At 46.2% G+C, this 14,729-nt stretch overlaps 1 protein-coding gene and 1 non-coding gene across 6 annotated transcripts in view; both read right to left on the bottom strand.

Annotated features, from left to right (window-relative positions):
* Nucleotides 1–14,729, bottom strand: part of NINL (ninein like) — a 107,557-nt gene that overhangs the window by 55,583 nt on the left and 37,245 nt on the right. For all 5 annotated transcript variants that reach the window (XM_049700016.1, XM_049700017.1, XM_033429434.2 and 2 more), the window contains one exon: nucleotides 3,688–3,881. In XM_049700016.1, the coding sequence (XP_049555973.1) occupies nucleotides 3,688–3,870 (183 nt within the window). In that variant the 5' untranslated portion in view covers nucleotides 3,871–3,881. Of the gene's footprint in view, nucleotides 1–3,687; nucleotides 3,882–14,729 lie in introns of those variants that run through there.
* On the bottom strand, nucleotides 8,097–8,169 carry TRNAG-CCC (transfer RNA glycine (anticodon CCC)). The gene has a single exon. It is a non-coding gene; the product is annotated as a tRNA-Gly (tRNA).

The raw sequence follows: 14,729 nt of genomic DNA, 5'->3' as shown, positions 1-14,729 counted from the left end.
CTACAGACCCAGGATGAGGGAACTTTCTCAAGAGAGGACTTCTGTTTGCTTTTGCCACGTGCCTGAGGGCACCGCCTGTGCAGGACCACCTGATCTAAGTGCAAGGCCTGAGGTCACCTAGACCCCTGAGCGCACGCAAGCCCAGACAGCAAAGAGCACAACGGCTGATTCACTTACCCTATATCTTTACCCTACAGGTGCACCCTCAGGATCCTCCCTTAAACTGGGGGCTGGTTCATCAGTTTCTCCCTTGGGTGAGCCTGTGTTTAGACATGCATTTCCCTGGCCCTTTAAAACCCCCAAATGACATATCAATTTCACAGTTGCTATTTAAGACCAGAAAATATTCTCAGGGCAAATGGGGTTTTGTGTGCTGAGCTGAACTTCTCTCGATACGTGACCTAGCATAGATTTTTAGGTTGTAATTCCCCCTGACTTGTTTGTTCTTTACCATTCTCAAGATCTTTTGTTTTTTCTATTTTGTTCAGCCTTTTTAGTAGCACTAACTGGAAGGTAGGCCTGAGTTTGCTAACCTGCCACTAGGACAATGTCTGAAGTCTCTTCCCTCTTTTATAGGGATGAGGCATAAATTTCATCATTTGAATCTACAAGAATGTATTGAACTAATCTCATATTCAAAAGGCTGTTTCCAGTCTTTTGCCATGTGAATCAATACTAGAATGAATAACCTTGCATAGAGTTCATTTCACAAAGAGAGACGTTGTATTGCTTTCAGTTTTACATTCCTAGTTTCTAGATTTGCCTTGCACATAATAAGAGCTCAAAAGTACTTGTTGACTACATGGGAGCAGAATGAAATGGCCATTTTGCTTGATCCAATCTCAGATTTCTTTTGCATCTTTGATAATATTGATACTTATCAGCTGAATTTCTTCTGATCCATCAAACAGGAGGCAATCTGATTGCTGTTTTATCTGATACCATTTTGACTGTGCTTGTGTTTGCTTCTGTGCCCTCTCCCTTCACAGCTCATAAAAGAAGGAAGGGCCAGCCCATGGCATCAGGGGTTTGACCCAACAGGATACACCATCATCCCTGCTCGATCACGGACTCTCCTCACAAATGAAGAGGCGGGACCCTGTGATCAAGAATCACTCTCAACCTTAAAATTATTTTCAGTAACACTATGTTATCAATTATTTTTTGAGAGGAAAATTCTCTTTCTACCCAAATTTAAAATACTCAAGATAAGATCCTCACCACTGGTAAAGAAACATGAGAAATAACAAAACGCATATGGAAATTTCCCAAGTCACAGGACTCTTAGGCCACGTCAACTTTCTGGCTTGAAATTAGACCTGACAATGTTTCTTTAACGGGAAAAAGGAATTAAAAACAAGCATATTGGGACTTCCCTGGTGGTCCAGTGGTTAAGTCTGTGCTCCCAATGCAGGGGACCTGGGTTTGATCCCTAGTCAGGGAACTAGATCCCGCATACCGCAACTAAGACCCGATGCAGCCAAATTAATTAATTAATTAAAAAAAAACACTCATAGCATTAAAAATCACCTTCTTAATTCAGATATTATAATATTGTTTCTTCCTTGTTATAACTGGATTACTGTATCAATGACTAACATTTCTGTGGTGTCATATATGTCAGTTCCTGCAAGGAAACTGAATATGTGATATTTGAATTGAAAAGCCAATCCATTCTCCTGGACAAAGGATTTATCTTGTTTTTCTTCAAAACTTCCTGAAATCTCCACCATTTGGTTTCTGTCACAGAAAATGGTGACAATTACCTGGATACTTCTGGCTTGACACTGGTGTCCCTAAAACCTCTACAGAATGTTCCACCTAAATGCTGGCTGTGTGCGCTCCCCCGCCTGTGGATGAAGCAGGGGAACGGTAACAGCCCTTTTCCCTTTGCAGCTACTCCAACACTGACCTTCCTCCAAGTGTAACTCAGGGTTTCGAGGTCACGCTCCCCTTCTCACAGACAAAGCACAAAGTAGAGAAAGGCCGGGAATGATACATCCTACAATGAATCTGGGCCCCAAAGTGCTTCTTTTGGTTTTGAATTTTCCAAACTGTCAAAAATCATCAAAGGGGGCTTCCCTGGTGGTGCAGTGGTTGAGAGTCCGCCTGCCGATGCAGGGGACGCGGGTTCGTGCCCCGGTCCGGGAGGATCCCACGTGCCGCAGAGCGGCTGGGCCCGTGAGCCATGGCCACTGAGCCTGTGCGTCTGGAGCCTGTGCTCTGCAGTGGGAGAGGCCACAGCAGTGAGAGGCCTGCGTACCGCAAAAAAATCATCAAGGAAACCATCTATTCATGCTGTTTTTTGTTTTGTTTTGTTTTTGCCACACACGGCATGCAGAATCTTAGTTCCCTGACCAGGGATTGAACCTGTGTCCCCTGTGGTGGAAGCGCAGAGTCCTCACCACTAGACCGCCAGGAAAGTCCCTGTTTGTGCTGTTTTAACCAGAGTGTTGATTTTCACAAATGTGCCTTTTGCTTATCTAGCCTCCAAATACAATTCCAGGTGATATCAAGAGGGGCTAGGACATTTTCTATCAAAAACACACCTGATTCTTAAGTCCAGAAAGAAAAAGCAGGAACAGAGTAAAGAGACAGAAAAGGGTGCAGTGGGTTTGTGAGGCTGAGTCCTCCACGCAGGGGGTGCAGCACTGCTGACAGCTCTGGCCACACGGCCTCGGGGGAAGTAACAGGAGGTCAGATCCGCCTGGACCCTCCCCCAGGGCCAGCAGGGAGGGGTTTTTGCTTGTTCTTCTTCATTTGTTTTTGCCCAAAAGTCAACTCAGAATATTTGCAGCTAGATTTTTTTCTCATTCAAAATGAAAAGAGTTTAACTGAGTTCTGTGGGAAAAATGCCCTTCCTTCAAAGGTAAGATTATAGCCACTGGGTTTTTTTCTTTTTTGGGCTGCGCCATGTGGCCTGTGGGATCTTAGTTCCCTGACCAGGGATCGAACACAGGCCCCTGGCAGTGAAACCCCGGAGTCCTAATCCCTGGACTGCCAGGGAATTCCAGGCACTCTTTTTAAAACGAATGTGTTAACATCTGGACACATTTAAGAAGCAGGAACACTAAGAAGCTTCTTAATGTTTCAATCAGGAAAGCAAGTTGTGGTCCAGGCTCCAGATTACCATTCTAGATGACCTTGAATTTCCTAGAGAAAAGAACTCTCTGAGTGCCTACTTCCTATCTGGGATAGATACACTCATAGAGATACACTCTGAACACAGGGAGCCTTGGTTCCTGCAACAGCAGTGGGCAATGTTCTGTCCAGCTGCTGGATGAATTTCACGCTGGGTAATTTTACGAGACAATGTGCCTTCGAGGTACTTTGCAGCTGCCTCTGAATGACCCAGTGTGTGAGCTGCGCACAGATCACTGTGTTTTGTGAACCACATGCACCACCCATACCAACCTTCCACTCCCTAGACGAATCACCCAAGCATCTTTCTGGAAAAAACAGAACAAAAACAAATCTCTGGAAGTTACTATGCTTTAAAAAAGCAATCTTAAGGAACTTCTTTCTACAACATAGATGTTGCACAGAAGGAAAAACAGCACCCCATTTCCTCCTAACTTTCCTTTGATGAGTATCTCCAGTCAGTTGGTATTTCTCAGATGCCAGCAGCTATAACCACACACTCTCTGTGCTTTTCTTTGTGAGAATGAAGTCAATAAAGTTACCCACCCTGGCAAAGTGGTCGTTTCCGAGAAGTGTTTGCAGAAGGACAGGCAGCTGCTTTTCCAGATGAAGCTTCAGGCAGAGTTGGGTCAGCTCCTCCCGGTCCAAGAAGCCTGTCCCCGTGGTGTCACAGCTGCTGTAGACATCCCTGAGCTGCGAGACATAGTGGCTCTCTTCCTCTTCGTCCATCCCATCGCAGGCTGCATGCAGGGAGAAGACAACGGTGCCCTCTGACTGCCACTCCCACCTCCCTCCACGGTCCCAATGCACCAGGCAGTGTGGCCCAGGGCAGGGGAGGAGCTGGCGTGTGGGAAGGGGCACCAGGGTCGTCTCAGGACACGTGACGCTGGAGGAAATCAAGAGAGGCCAGAAACGTGTTCCCACTGGGCTCGTTCTCCCTCACTGGCTCAAAGAACCAGAATTACTTTGTTCTGTAAAAAAGTATCTATTACAGAATAATCAGAAAAAAAGAGATAAAGAGAAAGAAAATCATGCAAAATTTCACCACCTGAAAAAAAAATCATTTTACTACTTTGGCAAATATACATTCTACTTTTTCTCTAAACATATACACACAGGGCCGGCTGGACGCCTGGCACACTTGCCCGAACTTCTGCCCCAGGATTCCAGTCTTGGGCAGAACTCAGGCTGGAGGTCAGAGGGCACCGAGGGCCCTCCCAGGAGCAATGACAGGCCATCCCCCTCCTGAGAGAACTTGCTGGTCTGCCGCCTCCCCCCCGACCCCTGCATCCATGCAAGGGCTGATTCAGGGGCAAGGACCCTGCACACTCAGCCCACATCCCCTCGGTCATGCCAGCTTTGCCCAACACACAGGTCAGCTCCTGACCACTCAGAAACACTTCTTTTTCTCTCCTTTCCCTCATCCCCAGAAATCTGAGACACTGTCCCAAGACAGCAGGTGATTCGACTCTGGCCATCCAGGCACAGGCTAGTGGTGTGACTCAGGCCCAGCATTCTACAGGTCAGGCAAAAAGATCTTTCAGCCGCCATTTGCTATAACACTTCCTAACCCCCACCCAAGATAAGGTTCATGCTTTGCTTTCAAAGTCCTGGGAAAAACACTGGGAGAAAGGAGGCACTGCTTCTGGTCATGTGTGCCCTATGGAATTCGCCCTCCTCTCGCCCCAAGGATTGGCGGGGCGGGGGGGGGGGTCTTTCTGTAGCTGAGATACCACATGACAAACCTCAGTGCTGAGATGGGACAAGAAGGCTTGGAAAAAGTCCAAGGGCACCTTCATCTGGGAAATACAGTCCGGGCTCAGGTCTGTACCACGACCACCGCATTGAAGTCACACTGATGCACGCGGATTCCCCGGGACTCCAGAGTCCCAGAAAAGGGCTCAAGTGACAAGTCACTGGACACTCTAAACACCTTGGAACTATGGAAGGTCTCAGGGGTCATGTAGAAGTCTGAGTGGGGCTCAGAATCCTGCTGTTCACACACCCCCATTTGCTGGAAGCTGAAGGCATTGATTTGGAGGGGGATACATGTGGGAGGGGAGAGGGGAGTAACCCAAGATACGCACGCAAGCACACACACACGCAGAGAGAGAGAGAGAGAGAAACTAATATCCCCAGAGAGATGAAGGAAAAACATTAAAATCATGCAACAAGATAGACTACTGGACAATAGGGATGATTAGACACCAAGGGAGGTTTCCTGACATTGACGTATGATAATCACAATAAAAAATTCAATGGCAACACTGGAAGACAAGGACAAAATACATCTTCTATTAAGTGTACCCGAATAAAGAGACCAAAAATGAGACAGAGAAGAAAAGGAAATTAAAAATCAATAAAGTAACCAAAAAACATAAAGACAGACATAGACCAATGGAACACACTTGAGAGCCCAGAAATAAACCCTTGCATACGTGGTCAAATGATTTTCCAAATGGCCAAGACCACACAATGAGGAAAAGACAATCTCTTCAATAAACGGTGCTGGGAAAACTGGATATCCACATGCAAAAGAATGAAGTTCAACCCTTACTTTACACCATAATCAAAAATGAACTCACAATGGATTCAAGATCTACACATAAGATCTAAACTATAAAATTCTTAAAAAAAAAAACAGAGGAAAAGTTTCATGATGTTAGATTTGGCAATGATTTCTTAGATATGACACCAAAAGCACAGGCAACAAAAGTAAAAATAGACAAGTGGTACTATATCAAACTTAAGAATCTGCACATCAAAGAAAACAATCAACAGGGTAAAAAGGCAACCTACATACAGAATGGGAGAAAATAATTTGCAAATCATACATCTGCTAAGAGGTTAATGATCAGAACAAGTAAAGAACTCCTATAACTCAACAACAGAAACCAGTAACCCAATTAAAAAAATGGGCAAAGGACTTGAGTAGACAATTCTCCAAAGAAGATACACAAACGGCCACCACATGGCCAAGCACATGAAAAGTGCACAACATCTCTAATTAGGTCCACACAAAACAAAACCACAGTGAGATATTATCTCGCACCCACTAGGATGGCCACTATAAAAAAAAAAAAACAAGCAAACAAAAAACAGAAAATAACAAGTGTTGGTGACGATGTTGAGAAATTGGAGCCCTTGGGCACTCTTGGTAGGAATGTAAAATGGTGTAGCTGCTGTGGAAAACACTATGGAGGTTCCTCAAAAACCTAAAAATAGAATTACCATATGATCCAGCAAATTCCACTTCCAGGTATACACCCCAGAGAACTGAAAGCAGGATCTCAGAGTTATCTGCACTCCTATGTTCCCTGCAACATTATTCACAACAGCCAAGAGGTGGAAGCAACCCAAACGTCCATTGACAAAAGAATGGATAGAGAAAATATCAATAAGATGGAATATTATTCAGCCTTAAAAGGAAGGAAATCCTGTCACCTCCCACAACATGGATGAACCTTATGTTGAGTGGAATATGCCAGTCACAAAATGACAAATACTGTATGACTTCACTTCCGTAAGATAACTAGTCAAAATCAAGGAGACGAAGTAGAGTGGTGGGTGCCAGGGGCTTGGGTAGGGGGATAGGAAGGGTTGCTCAGCAGGTACAGAGTTTCAGTTTTGCAAGATGAAAAAGTCCTAGAGATCTGTTACACAGTAATGTGGATACCAGTTAACACTACCGAACTGTATATTTAAAAATGATTAACAGAGGGGCTTCCCTGGTGGCGCAGTGGTTGAGAGTCCGCCTGCTGATGCAGGGGACACGGGTTCGTGCCCCGGTCTGGGAAGATCCCACATGCCACGGAGCGGCTGGGCCCGTGAGCCATGGCCACTGAGCCTGCGCGTCTGGAGCCTGTGCTCGGCAACGGAAGAGGCCACAACAGTGAGAGGCCCGCGTACCGCAAAAAAAAAAAAAAAAAAAAAAAAAAAAATGATTAAGAGGGTAAATTTGTTTAAATTTTATTTTATTATTTATTTATTTATTTTATTTTATTTTTGGCTGTGTTGGGTCTTAGCTGCGGCATGCAGGATCTTCATTGAGGCATGCAGGGTATTAGTTCCCTGACCAGGGATCAAACCCACGTCCCCCGCATTGGAAGGCGGATTCTTTCCCACTGGATCACTAGGGAAGTCCCAAGAGGGTAAATTTTATATCATCATGTTTTTTACAATTAAAAATTTAAAAATAAGAAAAAAACTTTTTTTAAGGAAAAAAAGTTCAATATTTGGTGCTTTCTGAAATTGCCTGGTTCTGTTCTGTGGCACTTTTACCTGGATTTTCTTTCCTTAAAAAAAAAATTCAATCTCAACACCCAAAGTCCAGGCATCCTCTAAAAGCCCAGGAAAGGCAACCAGCTGATGGGAAGGGGGGGTTCTGGAAAAATACAAGACTTTTCCAAGCAGAGAGACCGCAAAGTCCCACCGTGAGGGCCAACAAATCAAAACATCCAGACTGAGTAAATCCTCAAGAAACTTCAGAGCAAACAAACAAGTCCTAAAAATGTCTAGAGAGAAAAGCCATTCTGCACTCAGCGCCAGGTGCGACTCCTGCAGCAAAAATGGGATTGGAGGCTGAAAGACATCCTGAGGAAAGCGCACTTTCCACCAGTCTGGAAGCTAGCGGACGGGTACTTCAGCCAAGGAGGAGGAAGACGCAGGTTGTAGATCTGGGTCCCCTGCAAGCAGTGGACACCGTTCTAGGAGGGTGGCCTGGGGCAGGGCCACAGTGCAATCCACACAAACTGGCCACTAGGGACCCTACGGTCCCGTATCGTGGGACCATGTGGAAAACAACATGGGTGGTTTCTTCTTCTTTTTTAAAAAATATTTATTTATTTACTTATATGGCTCCGCCAGGTCTTCACTGTGGCATGTGAGATCTTCGTTGCCACGTGAGGGATCTTTAGTTGCGGCACACAGGCTCTTTTAGTTGTAGCGGGATCTAGTTCCCTGACCAGGGATCAAACCTGGGCCCTCTGCATTGGGAGCGCAGAGTCTTAACCACTGGACCACCAGGGAAGTCGCCAACATGGGTGGTTTCTGACAGAATTGATGGACCATTTGGAAAAGAATAAGGATGTTAAAAAGTAATTACGGAAAAACCAAGAAAGCCTCCGTAAAGCCAAGCTGGGCACAAGAATGGAACTGTAACTGTGCCCCAGACGGCGTCCCTGTGGTGGGTGGACAGCGCGTCTTCCGTGGGGGGTGGGAGAGACAGGGAAGCCTCGAGGTGAGGGCGATCCGAGGTAGCAGCCTGCCAGCTCATGGCCCAGGGGATGTTTCTCAGGCCTCCATAAAGCAGCTCCAGACAGGAGTCCAACGGCATTTAGCACCTCCACAGCTGCTGTGCGCCCTCCTCACCTGGGGAACTGGCTCCACCTCCCGCCGGCCCCCCACAGTGAGACCCTGAAGCCAGCACAGAGCCCGAGTTGAGAGACTCGCCCTGGTCAGCGGTCGGGGTTGCTGACTTGAGCTCTGGCCCATCCAAACCCTCTCTACTGGGAGCACCGCGTCATCAACCAAAATGGGAGTGAAGGGCAGGGAGGGGACGGTGCCGCCTCCCAGATGGTCTGCTCAGCGGGATGATCTCGCTAAGCAAGGCACCACTGTGTCCTCACTTGGGCTCTTCCTCGAAAGAAGACACTAACCCTTGTGCAGCCCCCCCACCCCACCCCACCCTGCGTCTGCTCTTGCCTTGGGTTCTGAAGGCCTCCCTCCAGCAGGCCTCCCTCCTCGGCCCGTCCACCTGCTGCTGGTCCACTGGGTGGGCATGGGGCGGGCAGGGATGGGGGCTCAGCAGGCACCGCATCCCAGACACAGCAGGAGGTGACGGAGGATGCTCTCAGGACACGCAGCTGCACAACCCTCCACACTGGTTTGCAAAGTTGGCTCTTGGTGTCCGGTGGGTACTTAAGACAAGTTCTCAAACCGACACTGAAATGGACTGGATTGAGGTCAACCCCCTTCAGGTCCCAGGATCTGACCCCCCGAGCCTCCAGGCACCAGATCCCCCCTTAAACCCTGCTGTCTGCACGTTAGTGGCATCACTGCAGCGTGGGGAGCCCAGAGGCCACCTTCCTGCTGCCGAAGTCAAAGGAGACCGGCCAAGGGCTCCCTGAGAACATTTTAAAGCATAAGAATCTTCCTGAACCGTGCAAAGGCCACCCTAAAAGACCCCAGACATGGGCAACACTGCCTTCACAGCTGAGGTGATCCATCCCCTATCCCCATGCCTCTCTGCAAGGCTGCAGGGCCCTGGCCAGGCTCAGCTCTGGGCCAGTCAGAGCTTCTGTCAAATTGGGTCTAAAACACCACCTTTGCTGGGCTGCTGAGGGGAGGGGCAGGTTCCAGGCCCTGGTACTCATCATACCACGAAGGACAGCAGAATCACCATCCCGCACACCGGTCCCCAGGCTCCTAGCCTTCCTGCTGCTCAAATCCTATTTCCAGAAATGTGTCACTGGGAAACCCCGCTCCTCCTGACTGGGAAAAGCAATCAACCTAAACCACAGAACACAACAGTGAGAAGGACAAGGACCTTAACCATGCCCCTCCCAGCAGGGAAACTGTAGCTCTGTTCAGACGCCCTGAGGCCTGTGTGTGAGGGCAGAGAACGCCGTCCCCTAGACAACCCCTAGGTTCGTCTGTTTCTTGCACAGAACCCCGGGAAGGAGAAGAGAAACAGGGGACCTCTCAGGCGGGGCCCCGCCTCCTGCGCCACCCATCCTCGGCGCCCAGGCCTACTCACACGCGAAGTGCAGGCCGCACAGCCAAGTGGTCGTTATAAATAATAAACACCCAAGGGCCTCTTCAGTTTCTTCTTCACCCAAACTGAATTATTTAATCCTCTCTGGATTCCACAAATGCATAAATGTCCACACATCGAAACTATCAGAAAACCCAGCTGCGTTCAGTGCTGACTGCAGACGGGGGACAATGTTCCAGGTAAAGAGGAGCCCTTGGCTTATTACGGTTTGATTCTTGTGAAACTGGAATCAGTAGACTCTCAACAAGTCTAACGCTATAAAGCTTAATTAAATATATGAGCATAAACTTTGCTACCAGGTGAAGCAAAACACTGTTTTCATCCTGGGGAGAAAAACCTGCCCTCAAACATACTGGATACGGGCCAAGAAACAGCTGCTGACCAGCACCCTGCAGGACCACGCAGCCCTCTGGAGGGAAGGTGTAGGTTTGCATTTAACTGATGCACAGCGATGAGGGAATTTAATCTGTGGCCCTGGAAACCCGCTGGGTATCAAGGACAGGGAACCACAGAGAACTGTGGTCTCTCACAAGCAGCTGGGTGTGCCGATGTCTGTGGACCCAGAGCATCGCACCCAGAAACAACTCCAAACAAGGCCCTCCATAAGAACCTGTAAAAGCCTGCTGACCCAGAATGAACAGCACCAAGGTAGCATTCTAGATGGGACGTTCTGTATCTGGAAGGATGTTACGACCCAGATAAAACACTGAAGCCCAGCCTTGGGTTCCAGAAGAGCAGGTCTTGGCACCATGTCAAATAGCCTTGGGGTTTGTAATCAACCTCCATACTTCAGCAGTTCTGAGCCTGTAGGATTAATTTCTGCATTAACTGTTTTCATGTCTTCTTTCTTGTTTTTCAAAGCTTATACTATTTATTGGGCTTCCCTGGTGGCTCAGTAGTTGAGAGTCTGCCTGCTGATACAGGGGACACGGGTTCGTGCCTGGGTCCAGGAAGATCCCACATGCCGCGGAGCAGCTGGGCCCATGAGCCATGGCCGCTGAGCCTGCACGTCCGGAGCCTGTGCTCCACAACAGGAGAGGCCACAACAGTGAGACGCCCACGTACAGCAAAAAACAAAAAAACAAAAAAAACAAAAAAACTTATACTATTTATTTACTTTGCCAACATCGGCCCTAACTATCTCAGCAATAAGGCTTGAGAAGCTATCATTTTTATTAAAGGGATTTTCCAATCCCAACAATATAAAAATAAGCTGATGCGTCATTTAATTGGCAATTAATATAGTATTTGCTCTTCCTACAAAGTAGATATTTAGACTAAAAACTATAAGGATATCAAACTCTAAAATTGTCCTAGAAAACCTGCTTTCTAGGGTCTCCTCAAGAAAACATTGTGGGACCCACTCACCTAACATAAAAACTTTGTACCCTTTGGCCAATATCTTCTTGGTTCCTAAAGATTTTTATAACCACATGTACTTCTATTTGTGCTAGGACTATAGCTATAGACCCAATGGTTATAAAACATCTACATACTTGTAGTTATACATATTATACATACATAATTAGTTATACATATACAAGGTTATCCACATAAGGTTCTACATACAAAAAAATGAGCTTTCTCTATATGTATCGTTACATATATGTAAATGTAGAAAACCTACTCTCAGTATTAATATCAACTTCTAACTTAAATTCAAATAGAAAATTCTACCATAAAGAAACCAATAGTTTCTCTTCTTTACTAAAAATAGCCAGTAACAGTGTAGAAGAAATGACAGAACTGGAAAATTACAATTTTGAATCCCCGTTGTAATAGGTGATAGGGTAAGGATCATTAATGTATGATTAAAAACAGTGGGGAGGGAAAAAAAAAACAGTGGGGAGGGAATTCCCTGTGGTTAGGACTCCGTGCTTTCACTGCCGAGGGCCTGGGTTCAATTCCCTAGTCAGGGAACTAAGATTCCCACAAGCCACACGGTGAAGCCTAAAAAATAAATAGATAAAAATAAAAATAAAAACAAAAACACTGGGGAGAGGTGACGTCATGCAAAGTGGCAGGGGACGACACTCCACCAAAGCAAAACTGAGCCATAAAGAGTGACTGGAAGGAACTATATTGAAACTCTGGAACCAGATCAGACACTTAGAGCAAGGTGATGAAAACAGGGGGCTGATGTTTGTAAGAGAGCAGCGATCAGAACCCCAAAGAGCGCCATTCAATCACCCATTTCACAGATGAGGACCTGATATCCTATAAGTAAGCACAGAGGTGGATTTCCTCAGTCAGCTGAAGAATGTGGACGGAGCATACACGGGCACAGGCAGGGTGCAAAGGGAACGTTTCCCTGCCATTCCAAGTGTGTGGTGCTTCCCTTAAGCTCCAGGTGAGACCTTCTATCCATGTAAATGCCTGCTGATGCTTATAACTGTACACACTGTTACACAGCTCAGTGACCAAAGAGCATCCCCCATGGGTTCCGTGCTGGTCTCTTCTCCTGTCTTAGACTTTGATGGCTTTCAAGAGGTACCAAATGGGTAAAACCAAGAGGCTGGAGCTGCTCACACTCACTGTTCACAGCTCCATCCAATTCTGTCTCAATGGCATCACGTTGGTAGCTTAAAATCTTCTCTGGTGGGACTATTTACACACAGTCGTTGGAAGATGCTACAGTTCAGGGCTTTGGGGGGCAGTTGTGTAAAGCTTTATCAATATACTACACTACGGCTAGAATATAAAAGACTGATCATATCAAGTATTGGTAGAGACATGGAGCAACTGGAACTCTCAGATCTTGTTAGTGGGGGTATCAATGGCACAAGAGCTCTAAAAACCTGCTCAGTTTTATCCACCAAAGTTAAATACATATCCACTCTACAACATGGCAATCCAACTCCTAGGTACCTACTCAACAGAAACCATGGATTTGTGTACCAAAAGACACACTTTCGTAGGCAGCAATATTCATAGCACCCCAAACTAGAAGCAATCCAAATATCCATCAGTAGTAAAAATAAGTAATTGGTGGCATATTCTGGGAAACTGTAAAGCTATGGAGAGGAATGAACTACGTGACAACCTCAATTTTACAAACATGATGGAAGAAGCAGATATTGCATGATTCCACTTGCATTAAGTTCAGAAGCAGGAAGAATCAATCCATAGTGTTCGAAGTTAAGATAGTGGATGGCAGGGAGGGAATAATAAATAGGAGAACATATGAGGGGCTGTTCTGGGGTTCCTGAGATACTCTGCTTCTGACTAGGATAGCGGTTGCATGGATGTATTCACTGTGACAGTTCATCATTATCTGTGCACTTTTCTGTGTGTGTGTGTGTGTGTGTGTGTGTGTGTGTGTATACAACTATATATATACATAACTATATATATACACACACACACATATATACACATATATATACATATACATATATATATATATATTTACTTATTTATGCATGCATGCCGCGCCTCCTGGTATGTAGGATCTTACTTCCCTGACCAGGGATCTAACCTGCGTCCCCTGCAGCGGAGTCCTAACCACTGGACTGCCAGGGAAGCCCCTCTGTGCATTTTTCTTCCATACGTTACACTCCAACTTCGAACAGTGAAGAGGGAGAGTATTAGAAACGCTGATGGCACGTCCCTGGTGGTTCAGCAGGTAAGATTCCTCGCTCCCAATTGCAGGAGGCCCGGGTTCGATTTCTGGTCAGGGAACTAGATCTCACCTGCCACAACTAAGACCCGCCACAGCCAAATAAATAAATAAATATTTGAAAAAAACAAAACGCTGACCTTCCACACCCACCTCCTGGAACAGTGGCAGGTACGTGTTTTACGACGGACTCCTGTTGTTTTGTCACGGCTAGAAGACGGATGTTTTAGGAAAATAAAGCAAAACAAAGCAAACCTGCCAACTGTTTCCCCAAAGCCACTCCTGTTGCCCCTCCCTCAAGGTGATTTCTAAAACTGTATGAGTATTTTCTGTAAGACTCTTCATAAGACCTGGCAGCTCTGGCTCCTTCACTCCACTGGTGTGACGGAACCAAAAACATGCAAAGCCATGGAGTCCATGCTGGGTAAACAGTCGCACATCATGTGGCCTAAACTGCTTCTCACAGATGCTACAAAGTCAGACACTGTCCAAGACAGGAAAAATAGGACACACTTGACAAATTGTCTAAAAGTGAATCATACTTTAGCTGTACTCTTCATGGAGCAATAAAAAGAATAAATAAAAAGAAATGAAAAGTGACTCTGACATACCTTAATTAAAGTCAACAAAATGCTATGGGCTTGTCCTTAAGAATCTTGGGGATATTAAAATAGCCTACATGTAAGGAACAGTGTATGGGGGACCATATCTCTCTTAGTCTGTTATGGCTACTATAACAAAATACCATAGATGGTAGTTTATAAACAATAGAAACTTATGGCTCACAGTTCTGTGGGCTGGAAGTCCAAGATCAAGGCACCAGCCTGGTCACGTTCTGGTGGGGCCCACTTTCTGAGTCTTACACTGGCACCTTCTTGCTGTGTCCTCACCTGGTGGAAGGGATGAGGGAACTCTGTGGGGCCTCCATATAAGGGCACTAATCTCATTCGTGGGGCTCCACCCTATTGACCTACGTCAGCACCTCCCAAAGACCCCACCTCCTGACACCACCACGTTTGGGGGTTAAGATTCCACATATGAACCTAGGGAACACACACAGACCACAGGAGTATCTTCCAATCTCAATTCTAGAACTTCCTAAACATTCCAAAGCTAACTTCTTCAGCCATCACCATATGTGAATTACACCATGCACTTTTATTTAAGGGAAAAGAAAGCTTACAAGGTAAAGTG

Source organism: Orcinus orca, chromosome 16 (assembly GCF_937001465.1).
Source record: "Orcinus orca chromosome 16, mOrcOrc1.1, whole genome shotgun sequence".
Taxonomy (NCBI): Eukaryota; Metazoa; Chordata; class Mammalia; order Artiodactyla; family Delphinidae; genus Orcinus; species Orcinus orca.
This window is presented reverse-complemented; position numbering and strand designations above follow the sequence as displayed.